General features: G+C 43.6%; 1 protein-coding gene across 1 annotated transcript; it reads right to left on the bottom strand.

The window, feature by feature from the left end:
* Positions 1-13,786: 13,786 nt before the first annotated feature.
* On the bottom strand, positions 13,787-16,243 carry LOC106562189 (sulfotransferase 2B1). The gene is made up of 6 exons (XM_014126882.2): positions 15,970-16,243; positions 15,398-15,606; positions 15,148-15,274; positions 14,955-15,052; positions 14,257-14,437; positions 13,787-14,102 (listed from the first exon to the last, which is right to left on the bottom strand). The coding sequence occupies exons 1-6, from the start codon at positions 16,106-16,108 to the stop codon at positions 13,972-13,974; spliced, it is 885 nt and encodes a 294-aa protein (XP_013982357.1). The 5' UTR covers positions 16,109-16,243; the 3' UTR covers positions 13,787-13,971.
* Between the last annotated feature and the right edge of the window lie 1,920 nt (positions 16,244-18,163).

Raw genomic sequence — 18,163 nt, 5'->3', positions numbered from 1 at the left:
ACCTTTGGCAGCAATTACAGCTGTTAGCCTCTAAGAGCTTTGCACACCTGGACTGTGCAACATTCGCACATTATTCTTAAAAAATTCTTCAACCTCTGTCAAGTTGGTTGTTGATCATTGCTAGACAGCCATTTTCAATTCTTGGCATAGATTTTCAATCCGATTTATGTCAAAACTGTGACTAGGCCACTCAGGAACATTCAATGCCGTCTTGGTAAGCAACTCCAGTCTATATTTGGCCTTGTGTTTTAGGTTATTGTCACTTTTCTTTTCATCCTAAAAAAATCCCTAGTCCTTCGATGACAAGCATACCCAAAACATGATGCACCCACCACCATGCTTGAAAATATGAAGAGTGGTACTAAGTGGTGTGCTGGATTTGCCCCAAACATAATGCTTTGTATTCAGGACATAAAGTTAATTTCTTTGCCACATTTTTTGCAGTTTAAGTTTTAATTGTATTTTTTATAAGTGCCCTTTTTTGTGAGACATTGGAAAACCTCCCTGTTTTTGTGGTTGAATCTGTGTTTGAAATTCACTGCTCGACAGAGGGACCTTACAGATCATTTGTATGTGTGGGATACAGAGATGAGGTAGTCATTCAAAAATCATGTTAATCACTATTATTGCAGAGTGAGTCCATGCAAATTACACTACAGTATATATATATAGAAGTATGTGGACACCCTTTCAACTGAGTGTATTTGGCTAATTTTGCCACACCCGTAGCTGAAAGGTGTTTAAAATCGAGCACACAGCAATGCAATCTCCATAGACAAACACTGGCAGTAGTATGGCCTTACTGAAGAGCTCAGTGACTTTCAATGTGGCACCGTCAAAGGATGCCACCTTTCCAACAAGTCAAATATCTGCCCTGCTAGAGCTTCCCCAGTCAACTGTAAGTGCTGTTACTGTGAAGTGGAAACGTCAAGGAGCAACAATGACTCAGCCGCGAAGATGTAGGCCACACAAGCTCACTGAACGGGACCGCTGAATGCTGAAGCACGTAGCGTGTAAAAATAGTCTGTCCTCGGTTGCAACACTTACTCCTAAGTTCCAAACTGCCTCTGGAAGCAACGTCAGCACAATAACTGTTTGACAGGAGCTTCATGAAATGGGTTTCAATGGCCGAGCAGCGGCACACAAGCCTAATAATCTGGGTTTGGAGGATGCCAGGAGAACACTACCTGCCCCAATGCATAGTGCCAACTGTAAAGTTTGGTGGAGGAGGAATAGTGGTCTGGGGCTGTTTTTCATGGTCCTGGCTACAGCATACAATGGCATTCTATACGAATATGTGCTTCCAACTTTGTGTCAAGTTTGAGGAAGGCCCTTTCCTATTTCAGCATGACAATGCCCCGTGTACAAAGCGAGGTCCATACAGAAATGCTTTGTCAAGATCGGTTTGGAAGAACTTCACTGGCCTGCACAGAAACCTGAGCCCCGACCTAATCAGCCTAGTCAGGCCTAATCGCCTAACATCCGTGCCCGACCTCACTAATGCTCTTGTGGCTGAGTGGAAGCAAATTCCCACAGGAATGTTCCAACTTCTAGTGGAAAGCCTTCCCATAAGAGTGGGCTGTTATAGCAGCAAACTCCATATTAATGCCCATGATTTTGGAATGAGATGTTCCACGTGCAGGTGTCCACATACCTTTGTTCATGTAATGTATTGTGTGACTTGTTAAGCAAATTTTTACTCCTGAACTTATTTAGACTTGCCATAACAAAGAGGTTGAATACTTATTGACTCAAGACATTTCAGGGCTTTTTTACATTTTAGTAATTTAACAGACGCTCTTATCCAGAGCAACTTACAGTAGTGAATGCATATATTTCATACATTTTTTTGAACCCACAACCCTGGTATTGCAAACACCATGCTCTACCAACTGAGCAACACGGGACTTTACACACAGGACTGTTTTATTAATTTAATAAAATGTAATAAAAATGTAAAAAAATATAATTCTACTTTGACATTATGGGTTATTGTGGACATTATGTGTGTAGGCCAGTGAAATCTCAATTTAATCCATTTAAATTCAGGATGTAACACAACAAAATGTGGAAAAAGTCAAGGGGTGTGAATACTTTCTGAAGGCACTTTACTTCCTCAAAACACAGACAGTAGCAAACATTATTATACCATAGGCAGGAAAATTAAATTGGTTAACCAGTGGAGGATTGTAGGAGGAGCTATAGGAGGACGGTCTCATTGTAATGGCTTGAGTGGAATAAATGGAACGGTATCAAACACATCAAACATATGGGAACCATGTTTGACTCCGTTCCATTGACACCATTCCAGCCATTACAATGAGCCCTTTCTCCTATAGCTCCACCCACCAACCTACACTGTGGTCAACATGCTATGTAAAAACATTAAAAACAACAAACCCCATGTACAAAAATACACTTAAGACACACGTATCCTGTCCAGTGTTTAGGGAAAGGAATGTGCCGCTACCTCGCTCTACAACCAAAGATGATTAATTGAGGCGCAAACTGAAGTGAAGAGGAAATATTGTTCAAACGGGCCTATTGCAACCACAATTGGCCACCGATTTAACACAGGGTCATCCATTGTTAAACCATACATTTGCGCTAAAATCACCCGCACATCTTATCTCCATTGCAACCATTATTGGTCACTGAATGACCGTTCCCTAAACCTGATGTCAGTGTTAACTTTTAGTAGTCTACTGCTTGCCTTTAACATCTTTGAAGAAATGTTCTCCCTCTGGTGTGTATTATCAGCGGTGTAAATTAAACATTTAAACGTGCGTTCGACACTCAGTCTCTCTCTCTCTGTTCTCACAGTCTCACCTGTGTCCTTTAGAAGAGACTTGAATGCAACTTCTGGGGCTATGTGTCCAACACAGAGAGAGAGAGAGAGAGAGAGAGAGAGAGACACACACACACACACACACACACACACACACACACACACACACACACACACACACACACACACACACACACACACACACACACACACAGAGCTCATCCCCCAGACATTTGTCTCGTGTTTATGAAATGTGAGGCGCTTTGTACTTTTATGTTGATATTGGGTGATCCCAATGTGTTCTGAGGTCTGATTGGGAGGCTGACTTTAATTTCCTGTCTTCCTGTTTCCCTTCTCATCTGCATCCCCATGTGTTCATACGGGCGTGTTCGTGTGTGTGCGTGCGTGTGTGTGTGTGCAGGTGTGTTTCTGAGAACGTGTATGTGAATAAAATACATTTTATTTCCCATAGGGCCTGTTATCATCGCATTATTAGACGAGTAGAATGTGGCTTTAGAAGGAGCCTTATCGGAAAGCCTTTGATGTTGCTGAACTGACAAATAAAAGTCAAACAGCCATTCAGAGTAAAAGCCATGAATAATATTTGTTTTCAATCGCTCTGATGTTGTGGAGAGCACACTGTATAAACAGCAGTTTGGCTTTGTCTCATGTCCTCCACTGTATCTGGGAAACTAATATCTGCCAAGCTGTAAAGGAAACATTCACAGCTTTTCAACAAGCAACAATATCAGAGATACTGTAGATCCACAGAAGCCTGTGAACTCTACCATAGCAACCCCGTCTTCCACAGAAAATTCACATTGAACTAGTCCGATATTTAATTGTTATAGATATGGCCGGTATACAAGCATTTGATAACGCTAGTACACACTTAGAAAAGAGGGTTCGTCAAGTGTTCTTTGGTAAGGCTAATGGTGTTATGTGGAATCGTAATGACTCAACGAACCCGTCAAGTCCTTCAATGCTTATTGTCCTCCACCCACACCTGAGAAGCTGGGACAGTTCTGACTGGTTGTGGTGACTGTGGCTAACTCTCCCATGACTTAACTACTAGACTAAATGGTGTTGTATGAGTGACAGCCCCTCACTCCAGGTGGGAGCTGAGGGGTAATGTTTTCCCACTGGACAGAATAAAGAGAAAGTAGAAAAGAGAGCTGTATATGGAGTTGAGAGGACTGTATGACAGGATGCCACCAGCAGGCAGAGATCAAGTCACCGAGAGATATGATGTAAGAGAGTACTTTATCATACGGGGCACCAGAAAACTATAACTAGTGAACATTAAATATTGCCCCTTTTGACAATTCTTCCATGTGTCCAAACCCCCTGCAACCTCAATCCCCACCTGTTGAACGTAGCGTTTTATATCACACGTGGTGGGGATAATTGAATCAAGTCACTAATAGAGACAGGGAGTTATCACTGTCTCCAAAAACAGATGCTTATATGTGCATAAGGCCTGAGCAAACCTTCACTCTGAAAGGTAATGGATTTAAATAGATTACCATTCAGTGTTGCAGACAGCACTGCGTATGTGTGACGTATTTCATCTGTCCCTTCTGTGGTTTCTCTGCCTTTGTCATCCATTCTGATTGAGTTTGCAGATTAGGTTATATAACATTACATGTTAAAAACATAGATAAGAAAGATAAGCAGCAAAAAAATGTCATCAAATCACATCAAATAATAACAAGCATTCACTATTAGTTTTGTCTGTACCTGTCGGAATAATGTATTAAGGATAAACGCTTTGTTTAGCTATTATTAGCAGAATCCACAAATGACTTTCCCTTCTGACTTTCAGCCCCCTGATTATGTTTGAGAATCCATTTTACATTCAGATGAAGAACATGATTAGTTATTGACCCATGAGATGGCATTTCAGAGTTGTTACTTAGTTCGCTGCTTCTTAGTTCCTGTACGTCAACATGCTGCCCAGACAAGCTCTGAAGATAATAAGAAAAGAGTTCAAAAACAAGTTCAAATATGATTTTGAAGCCAATTGGCTGAAAAGATCAGGCATGAAATTATGTTTTTGACGGTCTGAATGGCTTAGGGGAAACGTTGTGGTTCTGTTTCAACTGACCAGCAGCCACTGTGCACAAACTCAACTGCTTCACTCTTCATTCGTTTGTATTTTTTCTTCTTGGGGCAGAAAGGCGGTGCTCATTGGCTTTGATGTCATTTGGGAATGCATTCTCGATTAACAAGGTTCCGGCTGACAGAGTTTGATTGCACAAAAAGGCCAAGGCTTAACTTTCTGAGAAGTGGTTGAGATGAGGTTGTAATTGGGCACAGAGGGGAAAGGCAACTTACATGCGACACTCATCTCTAGTCCCTTTGTATGCTGAAGTGAGTAGCACAGTGAACGAGGTTGACTTTTTTTAGGGAAGATCAAAATACTCATTATTCTGCCGGTCTCCCCTTCACCACTATTCCTGATAAGTTTTAGAGATTCAAATGAATAATTCCCCTAATTCACTTTTTTTAAATGTTCCAGGCATCCCATCTTACCTCTTACGGAATATTTTCAATAAATTGATGCAATTTACAGGAACTTCATTCAGAATTGGAAACAGCTGATGATTCATATTACTACACTAGAGCATCCCAAACCTCAGGGTGGTCTGTTTTTACCCAATTGTAAATTATATATTTTTCATACTGAGGTCCTCATAGAAAGCTTTCAAAATGTGCATAGTCATTTTATTTAAACATGTTTCTCTGGCTAAAAGCTCTGGTGTGTGATGATGATAATCATTTGGACAAACAGACAGGGATGCAGACGCAGACGTTGTTCCCAGATGTCACAGGAAGCCTGGTTGACTCAGTGGCTCTTCCAAGACACCCCCTCCACTCAGGAATGAAAGGCTCATTGCTGCCTCAGGCCAGGCTCTAAACAGCTGCCCCATTACAACCAGGGTGTGCCGGACAGAGACACGGTGTGTGTGTATGTGTGTGTGTGTGTGTCTTTCTCCTGGTCATCAGCGTTGAGACAGACTATGGAGTAAGGAGCTGCTGTGACACACACGGTACCCACTCACACTCCATTGCAGAGGAAACTCATTCTGTTGCATGGCCTTTTAAGGGTCCTCTGTCTCTGAGGCTGAACGTCATGGACCAGCAGCTAATTCTAACCATATGTTCTATTCAGTATTCCAGAGACACTCAACACCGTGTGTGCGTGTTAGCGCATGCGTATAATATGCATGTACACATGCATGTGTGCTTTAAAGTACAAAAGGGAAAATAAATAAACATAAAACCTGATTTTGATAAACTCTCCTATCTACTGTGTCTCTAGTATGTATTTACAATGGTGCTTGTTCTTCACTGGTTGCTCTTTTCTTGTGGCAACAGGTCACAAATATTGCTGCTGTGATGGCACACTGGTATTTCATCCAGTAGATAGGAGAGTTTATCAAAATCAGGTTTGTTTTCAAATTCTTTGTGGATCTGGTAATCTGAGGGAAATACGTATGTGTCTCTAATATGGTCATACATTTGGCAGGAGGTTAGGATGTTGCAGCTCAGTTTCCACCTCATTTTGTGGGCAGTGTGCACATAGCCTGTCTACTCTTGAGAGCCAGGTCTGCCTATGGCGGCCTTTCTCAATAGCAAGGCTATGCTCATTGAGTCTGTACATAGTCAAAGCTTTCCTTAAGTTTGGGTCAGTCACAGTGGTCAGGTATTCTGCCACTGTGTACTCTCTGTTTAGGGCCAAATAGCATTCTAGTTTGCTCTGTTTTTTGTTAATTCTTTCCAATGTGTCAAGTAATTATCTTTTTGTTTTCTCATGACTTGGTTGGGTCTAATTGTGTTGCTGTCTTGGGGCTCTGTGGGGTCTGTTTGTGGTTGTGAACAGAGCCCCAGGACCAGCTTGCTTAGGGGACTCTTCTCCAGGTTCATCTCTCTGTAGGTAATGGCTTTGTTATGGAATGTTTGGGAATCACTTCCTTTTAGGTGGTTGTAGAATTTAACAGCTCTTTTCTGGATTTTGATAATTAGCGGGTATCGGCCTAATTCTGCTCTGCATTATTTGTTGTTTAACGTTGTACACGGAAGATATTTTTGCAGAATTCTGCATGCAGAACCTCAATTTGGTGTTTGTACCATTTTGTGAATTCTTGGTTGGTGAGCTGACCCCAGACCTCACAACCATAAAGGGCAATTGATTCAAGTACTTTTAGACAGATCCTAATTGGTATGTCTAATTTTATGTTCCTTTTGATGGCAGTCACTATAGGTAATGGTCTGCTCTGAAGTTTTACAGCTTTAACTGTATGAGACTACACTGAGTCACTTTCTGTCTCTGTCTCTGTCTCTGTCTCTGTCTCTCTCTCTCTCTCTCTCTGTCTGTCTGTCTGTCTGTCTGTCTGTCTGTCTGTCTGTCTGTCTGTCTGTCTGTCTGTCTGTCTGTCTGTCTGTCTGTCTGTCTGTCTGTCTGTCTGTCTGTCTGTCTGTCTGTCTGTCTGTCTGTCTGTCTGTTTGTTTGTCTGTCTGTCTCTCTCTCTCATGTTGTTCATACTCAATTTCTGTCATATATTATATATTGCTCTCCCTTCAATAGTGACTGTTCTATAGTTCCTCACTTCTTCACCCCCACCTCTATATCCACTCCCCACCCCTCCAGCAGAAAGATTTCACATGTCATCAGTCTCTCTTTCCCCCTGCTCAGCTTGATATACAACATTCCATTTCTCGCATTCTCTCTATAGTTTTCTTCATCACCTCTCTCCCTCTCTTTGACACACACACACACGTGCGCGCACACACACACACACACACACACACACACACACACACACACACACACACGCACACGCACACGCACACGCACACGGTCATCACCCAGGGCACTGTGGGGACGTTGAGGGTGGATGCCAGGGTATTGTGTTGGCTTCACACCCCAGAGCATGTCACACATTTCCTCTGACACCCCTCCCCCATGTCCCCAGAAGGGTGCAGCTCTGTGTCCTTATGTCACCGTGTCTCTGACACCACAGTCTGGCTTGAGCCACAGCCATGTGTTGCTGCTGGATTTGAAGGAGGAATGATTATGTGACTCACACAACTGTAATCATTTAGCACATATAATTGCTCAAAATCCATGTGAAATGTTGATATTAAGATGGCTGGAGCCAGGTCTGGTCTATAATGGCATGGGTGACATGTGGACCTCAGTAGGGCATATAGGGCTCTTGGATGTGAGAAATATGCTCTTGATTCAACCATGATGAATAATTATAATGGATTGCATATACAGTATAGTGCACAGTGACTAAACACCTTGGTCACACAACAACCAGTGTCATGCTAGTCTCTGAAACCGAGGAGGTTTCACACAAATCACGAGGTTCTACTTCTACAGACGCGTATGCAGGAAAGTTGGTACATTGTGGGAGGCAACCCGTCTGTCTAGAGAGACTATTGTCATGCTACACATTGAAATGTTTTCTCATCTAAAGGTCTGCTGAGATTTGTCTGACTTCACTCTGTTACTTAATCAAATAAGAAAGTGACTCAGTGGAGTCTCATACAGCGAAAGCTGTAAAACTTCAGAGCAGACCAGTACCTATATACACCAAATGTTGCGACAGATATTCCCAGTGACAATTATTTCTCCTCTTAGCCCAGTGCACAGGTGGAGCGGTATGAAGAGGATCCCCACGAGCGCTGTGGGTGTCTCAGTCAGAGCCTAGTAAAACTAAGGTGGTCTCTGGACAACAGGACTCCAGAGTACCTTATCACCTGTGTTTCCAGATCATTGTTTCACTCCGGATAACTTAATTAGCAGTTGTTACAATAACACATGCACTGCACAGTGTGCATTAGCATAGCGATGATAATTCTATGAAGTGAATGTGAGGACGGCTATTGTGATGATTTTAGGCTCACTCAGTTCTACCTGTTTGCTAGATGCAATTCCACGACAGGTTGGCCCAAAGATATTTATGATGTTTTGGATTTTCCTGAAATACAACCATATAAAGTCCCTTTGGGGGAAGGATGTTTTGAATACCTATTGAGAAATAATTGCTTAAAATGTTGAAATTTGTGACACTACAACGATGAGTCTGTAGATACTACAAAGACAGTTTTGGTGTCATTTAAAATATGAGTAGTGTTTAGATTTTTATTTAGATTCTCCACCCTCTCCGAGTTGGGCATCTCCGGCGCGGCCCACGCTTGGATTGCGTCCTACCTGACAGGTCGCTCCTACCAGGTGGCGTGGCGAGAATCTGTCTCCGCACCATGCGCTCTCACCACTGGTGTCCCCCAGGGCTCTGTTCTAGGCCCTCTCCTATTCTCGCTATACACCAAGTCACTTGGCTCTGTCATATCCTCACATGGTCTCTCCTATCATTGCTATGCAGACGACACACAATTAATCTTCTCCTTTCCCCCTTCTGATAACCAGGCGGCGAATCGCATCTCTGCATGTCTGTCAGACATATCAGTGTGGATGACGGATCACCAGCTCAAGCTGAACCTCGGCAAGACGGAGCTGCTCTTCCTCCCGGGGAAGGACTGCCCGTTCCATGATCTCGCCATCACGGTTGACAACTCCCTTGTGTCCTCCTCCCAGAGTGCTAAGAACCTTGGCGTGATCCTGGACAACACCCTGTCGTTCTCCACTAACATCAAGGCGGTGACCCGATCCTGTAGGTTCATGCTCTACAACATTCGCAGAGTACGACCCTGCCTCACACAGGAAGCGGCGCAGGTCCTAATCCAGGCACTTGTCATCTCCCGTCTGGATTACTGCAACTCGCTGTTGGCTGGGCTCCCTGCCTGTGCCATTAAACCCCTACAACTCATCCAGAACGCCGCAGCCCGTCTGGTGTTCAACCTTCCCAAGTTCTCTCACGTCACCCCGCTCCTCCGCTCTCTCCACTGGCTTCCAGTTGAAGCTCGCATCCGCTACAAGACCATGGTGATTGCCTACGGAGCTGTGAAGGGAACGGCACCTCCATACCTTCAGGCTCTGATCAGGCCCTACACCCAAACAAGGGCACTGCGTTCATCCACCACTGGCCTGCTGGCCCCCCTACCTCTGAGGAAGCACAGTTCCCGCTCAGCCCAGTCAAAACTGTTCGCTGCTCTGGCACCCCAATGGTGGAACAAGCTCCCTCACGACGCCAGGACAGCGGAGTCAATCACCACCTTCCGGAGACACCTGAAACCCCACCTCTTTAAGGAATACCTAGGATAGGATAAAGTAATCTTTCTAACCCCCCCCCTTAAAAGATTTAGATGCACTATTGTAAAGTGGTTGTTCCACTGGATATCATAAGGTGAATGCACCATTTTGTAAGTCGCTCTGGATAAGAGCGTCTGCTAAATGACTTAAATGTAATGTAATGTAATGTAGATTAAGAATAGCTAAATGTCTTCACATTCTTTCATCCAAAACATCATAATTATCTCTGGTGTGGAAATGCAAATTCAACATACACTATATACGTAAGTATGTGGACACCCCTTCAAATTAGTGGATTCGGCTAATTTCAGCCACACCCTTTGCTGACAGGTGTATAAAACCAAGCACACAGCCATGCAATCTCCATGGACAAACACTGGCAGTACAATGGCCTTACTGAAGAGCTCAGTGACTTTCAACGTGGCACCGTCATAGGATGCCACCTTTCCAATAAGTCAGTTAGTAAAAATTTCTGCCCTACCAGACCTGCCCCGGTCAACTGTAAGTGCTGTTATTGTGAAGTGGAAATGTCTAGGAGCAACAACGGCTCAGCTGCAAAGTGGTAGAACACACAAGCTCACAGAACGGGACCATCAGGGCTGAATCGCGTAGCGCATAAAAATGAAGTGTATACTCATCCAAAGACCCATCACCATGCCCTATTCTGAAATATGGAATCATAGAGTTATATTTGGGTGGTGTATGAGGGCGGTAGCAGGTCTCCACAGTGGAGTCTGTCTGGCAACACAACCACGTGCCACCCTCCTGGTGGCCAGGTGCAGTACTCTAGCTCTTGCCCCTTCCCCTAATAAACAGCACTTCCCCTGATAAACAACACTTCTCATCAAAGAAACATTCCTGCCAGATATACGCTCTCTGAAGCACCACTTGTCTTGCCGTGTAAGTACTAATCAAGCAGCCGGAGTCTGAGAGCAGCAGATGAAGATCGAAGTCATTAGTTGCTGAGGGGACACTCATTGGATCAGCTTGACACACTGCCTCTCATTGATATAAACTGTGATCAGGAGGATTATGACCTTTGTTAGTGTTCGCATAACTTCACCATAATGTTTCCACTAGAGCTGACAACTTCACAGGCCCAAAGGGTATGGGGACACATGTGACTTGGGACTTACCACCAGTGAAATAATAGACCACTTCCTCTTTGACTAAACCACTTCCGTTTTTACTGTTTTATTTCACCTTTATTTAACCAGGTAGGCCAGTTGAGAACAAGTTCTCATTTACAACTGCGACCTGGCCAAGATAAAGCAAAGCAGTGTGACAAGAACAGCAAAATAAATGAAAAATAGAAAAATCTATGTACAGTGTGTGCAAATGAAGAGTAGGGAGGTAGGCAATAAATAGGCCCTAGAGGCAAAAATAATTACAATTTAGCATTAATACTGGAGTGATAGATGTGAAGATGATGATGTGCAAGTAGAGATACTGGGGTGCAAAAGAGCAAAAGGGTAAGTAATAATATGGGGAGAGGTAGTTGGGTGTGCTATTTACAGATTGTCTGTGTACAGGTACAGCGATCGGTAAGCTGCTCAGACAGCTGATGCTTAAAGTCAGAGAGGGAGATATAAGACTCCATCTTCAGTGATTTTTGCAGTTCGTTCCAGTCATTGGTAGCAGAGAACTGGAAGGAAAGGCGCCCAAAGGAAGTGTTGGCTTTGGGGATGACCTGTAAAATATACCTGCTGGAGTGCGTGCTACGGGTGGGTGTTGTTATGGTGACCAGTGAGCTGAGATAAGGCTGGGCTTTACCTAGCAAAGACTTATAGATTACCTTGAGCCAGTGGGTTTGGCGACGAATATGTAGTGAGGGCCAGCCAACGAGAGCGTACAGGTCACAGTGGTGGGTAGTATATGGGGCTTTGGTGATAAAACGGATGGCACTGTGATAGACTGCATCCAATTTGCTGAGTAGAGTGTTGGGAGCTATTTTGTAAATGACATCGCCGAAGTCAAGGATCGGTAGGATAGTCAGTTTTACAAGGGTATGTTTGGCAGCATGAGTGATGGAGGCTTTGTTGCGAAATAGGAAGCCAATTCTGGATTTAATTTTGGATTGGAGTTGCTTAATGTGAGTCTGGAAGGAGAGCTTACAGTCTAACCAGACACCTAGGTATTTGTAGTTGTCCACATATTCTAGGTCAGAACCGTCGATAGTAGTGATGCTAGTCGGGCGGGAGGGTGCGGGCAGCAATCGGTTGAAGAGCATGCACTTAGTTTTACTAGCATTTAAAGCAGTTGGAGGCCACGGAAGGAGTGCTGTATGGCGTTGAAGCTCGATTGGAGGTTTGTTAGCACAGTGTCCAAAGAAGGGCCAGATGTATACAGAATGGTGTCGTCTGCGTAGAGGTGGATCAGAGAATCACCAGCAGCAAGAGAGACATCATTGATGTATACAGAGAAAAGAGTCGGCCCGAGAATTGAACCCTGTGACACCCCCATAGAGACTGCCAGAGATCCGGACAACAGGCCCTCCGATTTGACACACTGAACTCTATCTTAGAAGTAGTTGGTGAACCAGGCGAGGCAGTCATTTGAGAAGCCAAGGCTATTGAGTCTGCTGATAAGAATGTGGTGATTGACAGAGTTGAAAGCCTTGGCCAGGTCGATAAAGACAGCTGCACAGTTCTGTCTTTTATCGATGGCGGTTATGATATCGTTTAGGACCTTGAGCGTGGCTGAGGTGCACCCATGACCAGCTCGGAAACCAGATTGCATAGTGGAGAAGGTACGGTGGGTTTTGAAATGGTCGGTGATCTGTTTATTAACTTGGCTTTCGAAGATTTTAGAAAGGCAGGGCAGGATGGATATAGGTCTATAACAGTTTGGGTCTAGAGTGTCTCCCCCTTTGAAGAGGGGGATGACCGCGGCAGCTTTCCAATCTTTGGGGATCTCAGACGATACGAAAGAGAGGTTGAATACATGTCACACAGGGACAGAGTTCATGCTGACCCCCAGAAATAGCTCTGGCACACCACTTTGTAATGGAATCCAGTGGTGAATCCTGACGTCACTGACAGCTGAACACAGGACCCTTGACACACAAGCCTCGCAAGGACAACTTCAACAACCAACCCAGACTGAATAACATGACATGCACTAGGTGGACATTTAGTATGTGGGTGTACATTTTAGCAGCATCAACGAGACAACCGCCGCACTATGATAAAGACACATGACCACAGTCTCTGGTGGATGAGACAGTATCCTTACTGTCACAAATGCTTTCAATACACAACTCACCATCCTTCACATTATTTTAGATGAGCAGCACATGGAATCTGCGATTAGGTAGGCCTAACGATAATATCCGCCTATATGTTAGCATCTGTCACATCGTTTTCCAACAACCTTACTGATGGAAGTACAGTACGTAGCTATGAGCTCTAGATGGGAAATCCAGGTTGTTCGGAGTCAAGCTATGTGACTGACGTAACAATAGCTTTTAATGAACCTGTTAGTCTGTCTGGAGTTAATATATGAGCCCTTCTGCTTGATGCACTGGGAGGTTTTCTAATGCGCCAGTATCAGGAAGTTAAATGTGTCCCTCTCGGATCCCATCAGCAGGCTAATGAGAGGGACAGGCTGACAGCGCTAGCTAGGGAGGAGACATGGTTTGTTCATCTAGCTATTGCAGCACAAGCCAAGATGCAGGAGAAACCTCACTCTCATTCAGTTAACTGTAACATTTAGATTGCTTTAGAGGTGGAGAAACCAAACTACAACAGCAAATAGGCCACACACAATATTTGTTTATATTAGCATATCTATTTTATTATATTATTTTACTATATTGGCTTATGTACGTTATATTTACATTCACAAAAACACAGAGAACATCAGTGGGAGAATCCCAGGGCTTGTATGAAGCGTATCCATCAATCTCCGGCGGCATGGAGGATATGGGCCCTCCCCTGACCCCCAGAGGCCTGTCCTCCTACTCCTCCTCCTCCTCAGGACACTCCCACAGAAAGGTCAGCGGACAGCCTTGCATCTGCTGGCTGTAGACGGTGTCGAAAAAACAAATCTGGTCCTCTGTGAAAGTGTTTCTCCAGTCACCGATTTTACCTGCAAACAGAACAAGGTCTTCATTGTTATGGCCAATCTCTCTCCACAACACTGTGAGTGCAGGGGAGGTCTATGGTACTGTTCTATCCTTCTGGCACTGACTGACACATATCTCTAGTCAGGATTGTACTCCTGTTGAGCAAGGGAGCCTCACCTTTCCTCATGAATTTGCCTTTGCTGTGGTCCATGATCTCCTGTGGGACCAGGGTGTAGTTCACCATGGTGTTGTCTCTCATGCTGCTGAAGCTGCAGTGTCTCAGGGAGCTGGTTAACTCCTCGCCCACTAGGGGGCACTGCAGGAAAGCGCTGATCTTCTCCATCGAGCCTCGCAGGTCCTGAGAAAAGTCAACGCTCTTATTATAGATACAGACAAAGAGGGTTGTTTTCACAAGAGGCTGAATTGATCCTCCATGTCTAGTCTATCAACAACATTTGTGACATACTAAGAGATCAAACGCTCATTAGGGTGGATACAGTGAATATTAATAATGCAAGCAATTCTTTTTCCTAAAACAATGTTCATGTGGTATTTTATGTGCACCTGTTCTCCAAGAATAAATCATAATGTCACTTAAAATAGCATCTCACAATGGTCTATTTATAATCTATGACTAATATTTTCATGTCTGAAGGATAGCCTATTTCTGTAGTTAACACAACCTCAGAAGCTCATGAGACTATAATACAACTGCTGTGATACAAGTGTTGTGTTTTGATGCCCTTAAATTGACATGTCTACAATATGGTTAGGGGTGACACAACTGCCATGAGGAAGAGAGAATGTAATGGGGTGTTTGCAAGTTATGACAACCTCAACAAATAGCAGACAGTAATAGACAAGAGTTCTCCTACCAGCCACATCTCCTCATAAGAGATATAAAGAACATTTGCCAAGACTTCTGCTTGTCTCGTCCAGCCTTTCACATGATCGAACCAGGACCCATAACTCACTGTAAAAAGGGTAAACGTTGGATTAGATCTGACTGTTAACAGGATGATTAAATCCCAGAATTGCTTGAGGTACAAATCATTAGTGTCCACTCACCTGTACCCTCTAGAAAACCATCCAGAAACTCATCAAATGAGTTGGGTTCTGGGAGGAACTTGGCCATTTTATGGAAGTGGTAATATGACACAACAACATCTTTGGGGTTTCTGGCGACATAGATGACCTGAGAGACGGGGTGGAGATAGTGTCACTAACTATCAATATATTATGTCCATGGAGTGGCTTTACAAAATAGGAAATGTCTCACAGCTTTGAGAATAGTCTCTTCAACATAACCACATCCTACCTTAGCTTTGGAACCCTGGAGGGCAGAGGCCAGCAGGTTGTAGGGCAGGTGAGTGGTGATGATTCGGGGCCCTTGGGTGGCCCCCAGCACCTTTTCACTGTAATACTGTTCCAGCCAGGGGGCTCGGGCCCAGTTGGGAACAGTTTTGGAGAGTTGTGGGTCCCCTCTGTTTTTCACAAGAGTGACCACCTCCTGCATCCAGGTAGTCCCTTTAACCAGAGATCATAGACGGAAAGAAAGAATTAAGAAAGAGAGAGAGAAGAGATAAGAGAGAACTGTACACCTAATACCCCTGTCCTCATTGAATCCCTCCCTAAACCACTACTTCCATAAAGACAGGTGGTCTGAGAGAAGTGGATCTTGAAAGCAATTAATCAATGACAAGTAAAACCAACCGTGACAATACAATAACCTACTGTAGTCTGTACATATACAGTTATTAAAGCCCTGACCGTTTTCTTCAACTGCAAAGTGTGTGAAAGAGGGAGAAGTACTATAGTTGGTTAGTGTTGCAGCATGTCTAATGTGTTGTGACAACGAGCAGAGGTGTGACAGAGCTGTCCTGTCCTTACCTGATTTGGGGTAGGTGGCGATGACAGTGTCCCTGTCCTGGAACTTGAAGTGGAGGGCATAGTTCAGGGAGTCCTGGGTGTGAATATGCCCAGGGAATGAGATGTGATGGAAGGTTTCTGTCACGTCCAGCCTGGCCATGTCTGTCTGTCTGCCTGCCTGTCTGACTGCTTGTCTACTTAACTACCTGTCTACCTTTTGGTCTGCCTGTGCCTGTGTCTCTGTCTGTTTGTCTGACTGACAATCTGTGAGGAAGTATGAGATGATCTGGCTTGCTACAGACCTTAAATAGCGAAGCAGTAAGATACAACAGGAACTGTAAGAGGAACTCATTGGAGAAAAGCTGAGTGGGTGTAGCTGTAGAAATTGTTAATCTTGTCTGGATGGAAGGGGATTTCCCAGGAGGAAATGTACTGTATGGTAGGTACTGTAGCTATGGGAATTACCATTTGTATAGAGATTTTTTAATTTTCTTTTGTACAGATGAAGTTGGGGCTGAGTAAAATGATCCGCACTGCCTGTACATAGAAATTGTCTCTGAGCCTGTTGGTCAGGGTCATAAAGCTGGAATCCTTAGCTGCTACATCAATTTTTTGGACTTAGAAATTAATGATATATACTCATTGATGCTTAAGGAATATAACTTTATAAATGCCTCATGAGCTTAGTTCAACTGTCCTACTCCATCAGAACCCAAAATAAAAATTTGATTTACTCCAATGATTGTAAACAATGTAAATGTAAACACTGCATAGCCTCAAAACATGGTTAAAGGCCCAGTGCAGAAATATGTTTTTCACCCATGTTTTATATATATTTCCACACTATGAGGTTGGAATAATACTGTGAAATTGTAAAAATGATGATAATGTTCTTTTAGTGTAAGTGCTGTTTGAAAAGACCACCTGAAATCTCAGCCTGTTCTGACCTGCCTGGTGACATCGCCAGGTGGTAAAATAGTAAGAAAGAGAGTTCCAAACCTCTCTACCAATAACAATTTTCCCCTCCCCACTCAGACCACTCCCAGAAAGTCCTAGCAAAATTCTTGCCTGAGAAATTGCTATTTGCTACGAAGCTATTTTTGTTTCTTTTTGACCATTTTAATTGAAAGCAATCACAGTAAGGTATTTATTTACCCAGGACTTTATATAAATAATTTTGACAAAAATGTCCAAAATGCGCAACTTCATTTTTATGCTGATGATACTGTTATTTACTGTTGTGCCTCATCTCTTACAAAAGCTTTCCAGAACTTGCAAACTGCTTTTTATACTGTTCAACATACCTTGTGTCAATTGAAGCTTATCCTCAATACTGACAAAACTAAACTAATGGTGTTTTCTAAAGCAAGAAATAGACCTCTGAACCTTTCACCTATTACTACCTGTCAGGGAAAGGAGATTGAGGATGTAACCTCATATAAATATCTTGGAATTTTGATTGATGATGGCCTCTCTTTTAAAATGCATATTCAACAACTTACAAAAAAATTGAAGCTGAAATTGGGTGTTGCTATGGTGACCAGTGAGCTGAGATAAGGCGGGGCTTTACCTAGCAAAGACTTATAGATGACCTTGAGCCAGTTGGTTTGGCGATGAATATGTAGTGAGGTCCAGCCAATGAGAGCATACAGGTCACAGTATATGGGGCTTTGGTGACAAAACGGATGGCACTGTGATAGACTACATCCAGTTTGCTGAGTAGAGTGTTGGGGGATATTTTGTAAATGACATTGCCGAAGTCAAGGATCGGTAGGATGGTCAGTTTTACGAGGGTATGTTTGGCAGCATGAGTGACAGAGGCTTTGTTGCGAAATAGGAAGCAGATTCTAGATTTAATTTTGGATTGGAGATGCTTAATGTGAGTCTGGAAGGAGAGTTTACAGTCTAACCACACGCCTAGGTATTTGTAGTTGTCCACAAATTCTAGGTCTGAACCGTCCAGAGTAGTGATGCTAGTCGGATGGGAGGGTGCGGGCAGCAATCAGTTGAAGAGCATGCACTTAGTTTTACTAGCATTTAAAAGCAGTTGGAGGCCACGGAAGGAGTGTTGTATGGCATTGAAGCTATGGGATGGTCCTCACAATAGTCAGGAAGATAAGCTAATGGTACCCATAAAACGATGAATTCAGTCATAAATGAATAAACCAACACTGTGGCCTTGTGTTAGAGTGTCTGCACTGAGATTGGAAGATTG

This window comes from Salmo salar, chromosome ssa11 (assembly GCF_905237065.1).
Source record: "Salmo salar chromosome ssa11, Ssal_v3.1, whole genome shotgun sequence".
Classification (NCBI taxonomy): domain Eukaryota; kingdom Metazoa; phylum Chordata; class Actinopteri; order Salmoniformes; family Salmonidae; genus Salmo; species Salmo salar.
The sequence above is the reverse complement of the archived record's forward strand: the minus strand, read 5'-3'. Positions and strand labels throughout refer to the sequence as shown.

Excerpts from the sequence above, each read along its gene's own strand:
- LOC106562189 (XM_014126882.2), bottom strand. The coding sequence starts at position 16,108 with ATGGCCAGGCTGGACGTGACAGAAACCTTCCATCACATCTCATTCCCT. Across the intron at positions 15,607-15,969 it reads CGCCACCTACCCCAAATCAG|GGACTACCTGGATGCAGGAG; the intron begins GTAAGGACAGGA and ends CTCTGGTTAAAG. Across the intron at positions 14,438-14,954 it reads CTTATGAGGAGATGTGGCTG|GACCTGCGAGGCTCGATGGA; the intron begins GTAGGAGAACTC and ends GACTTTTCTCAG.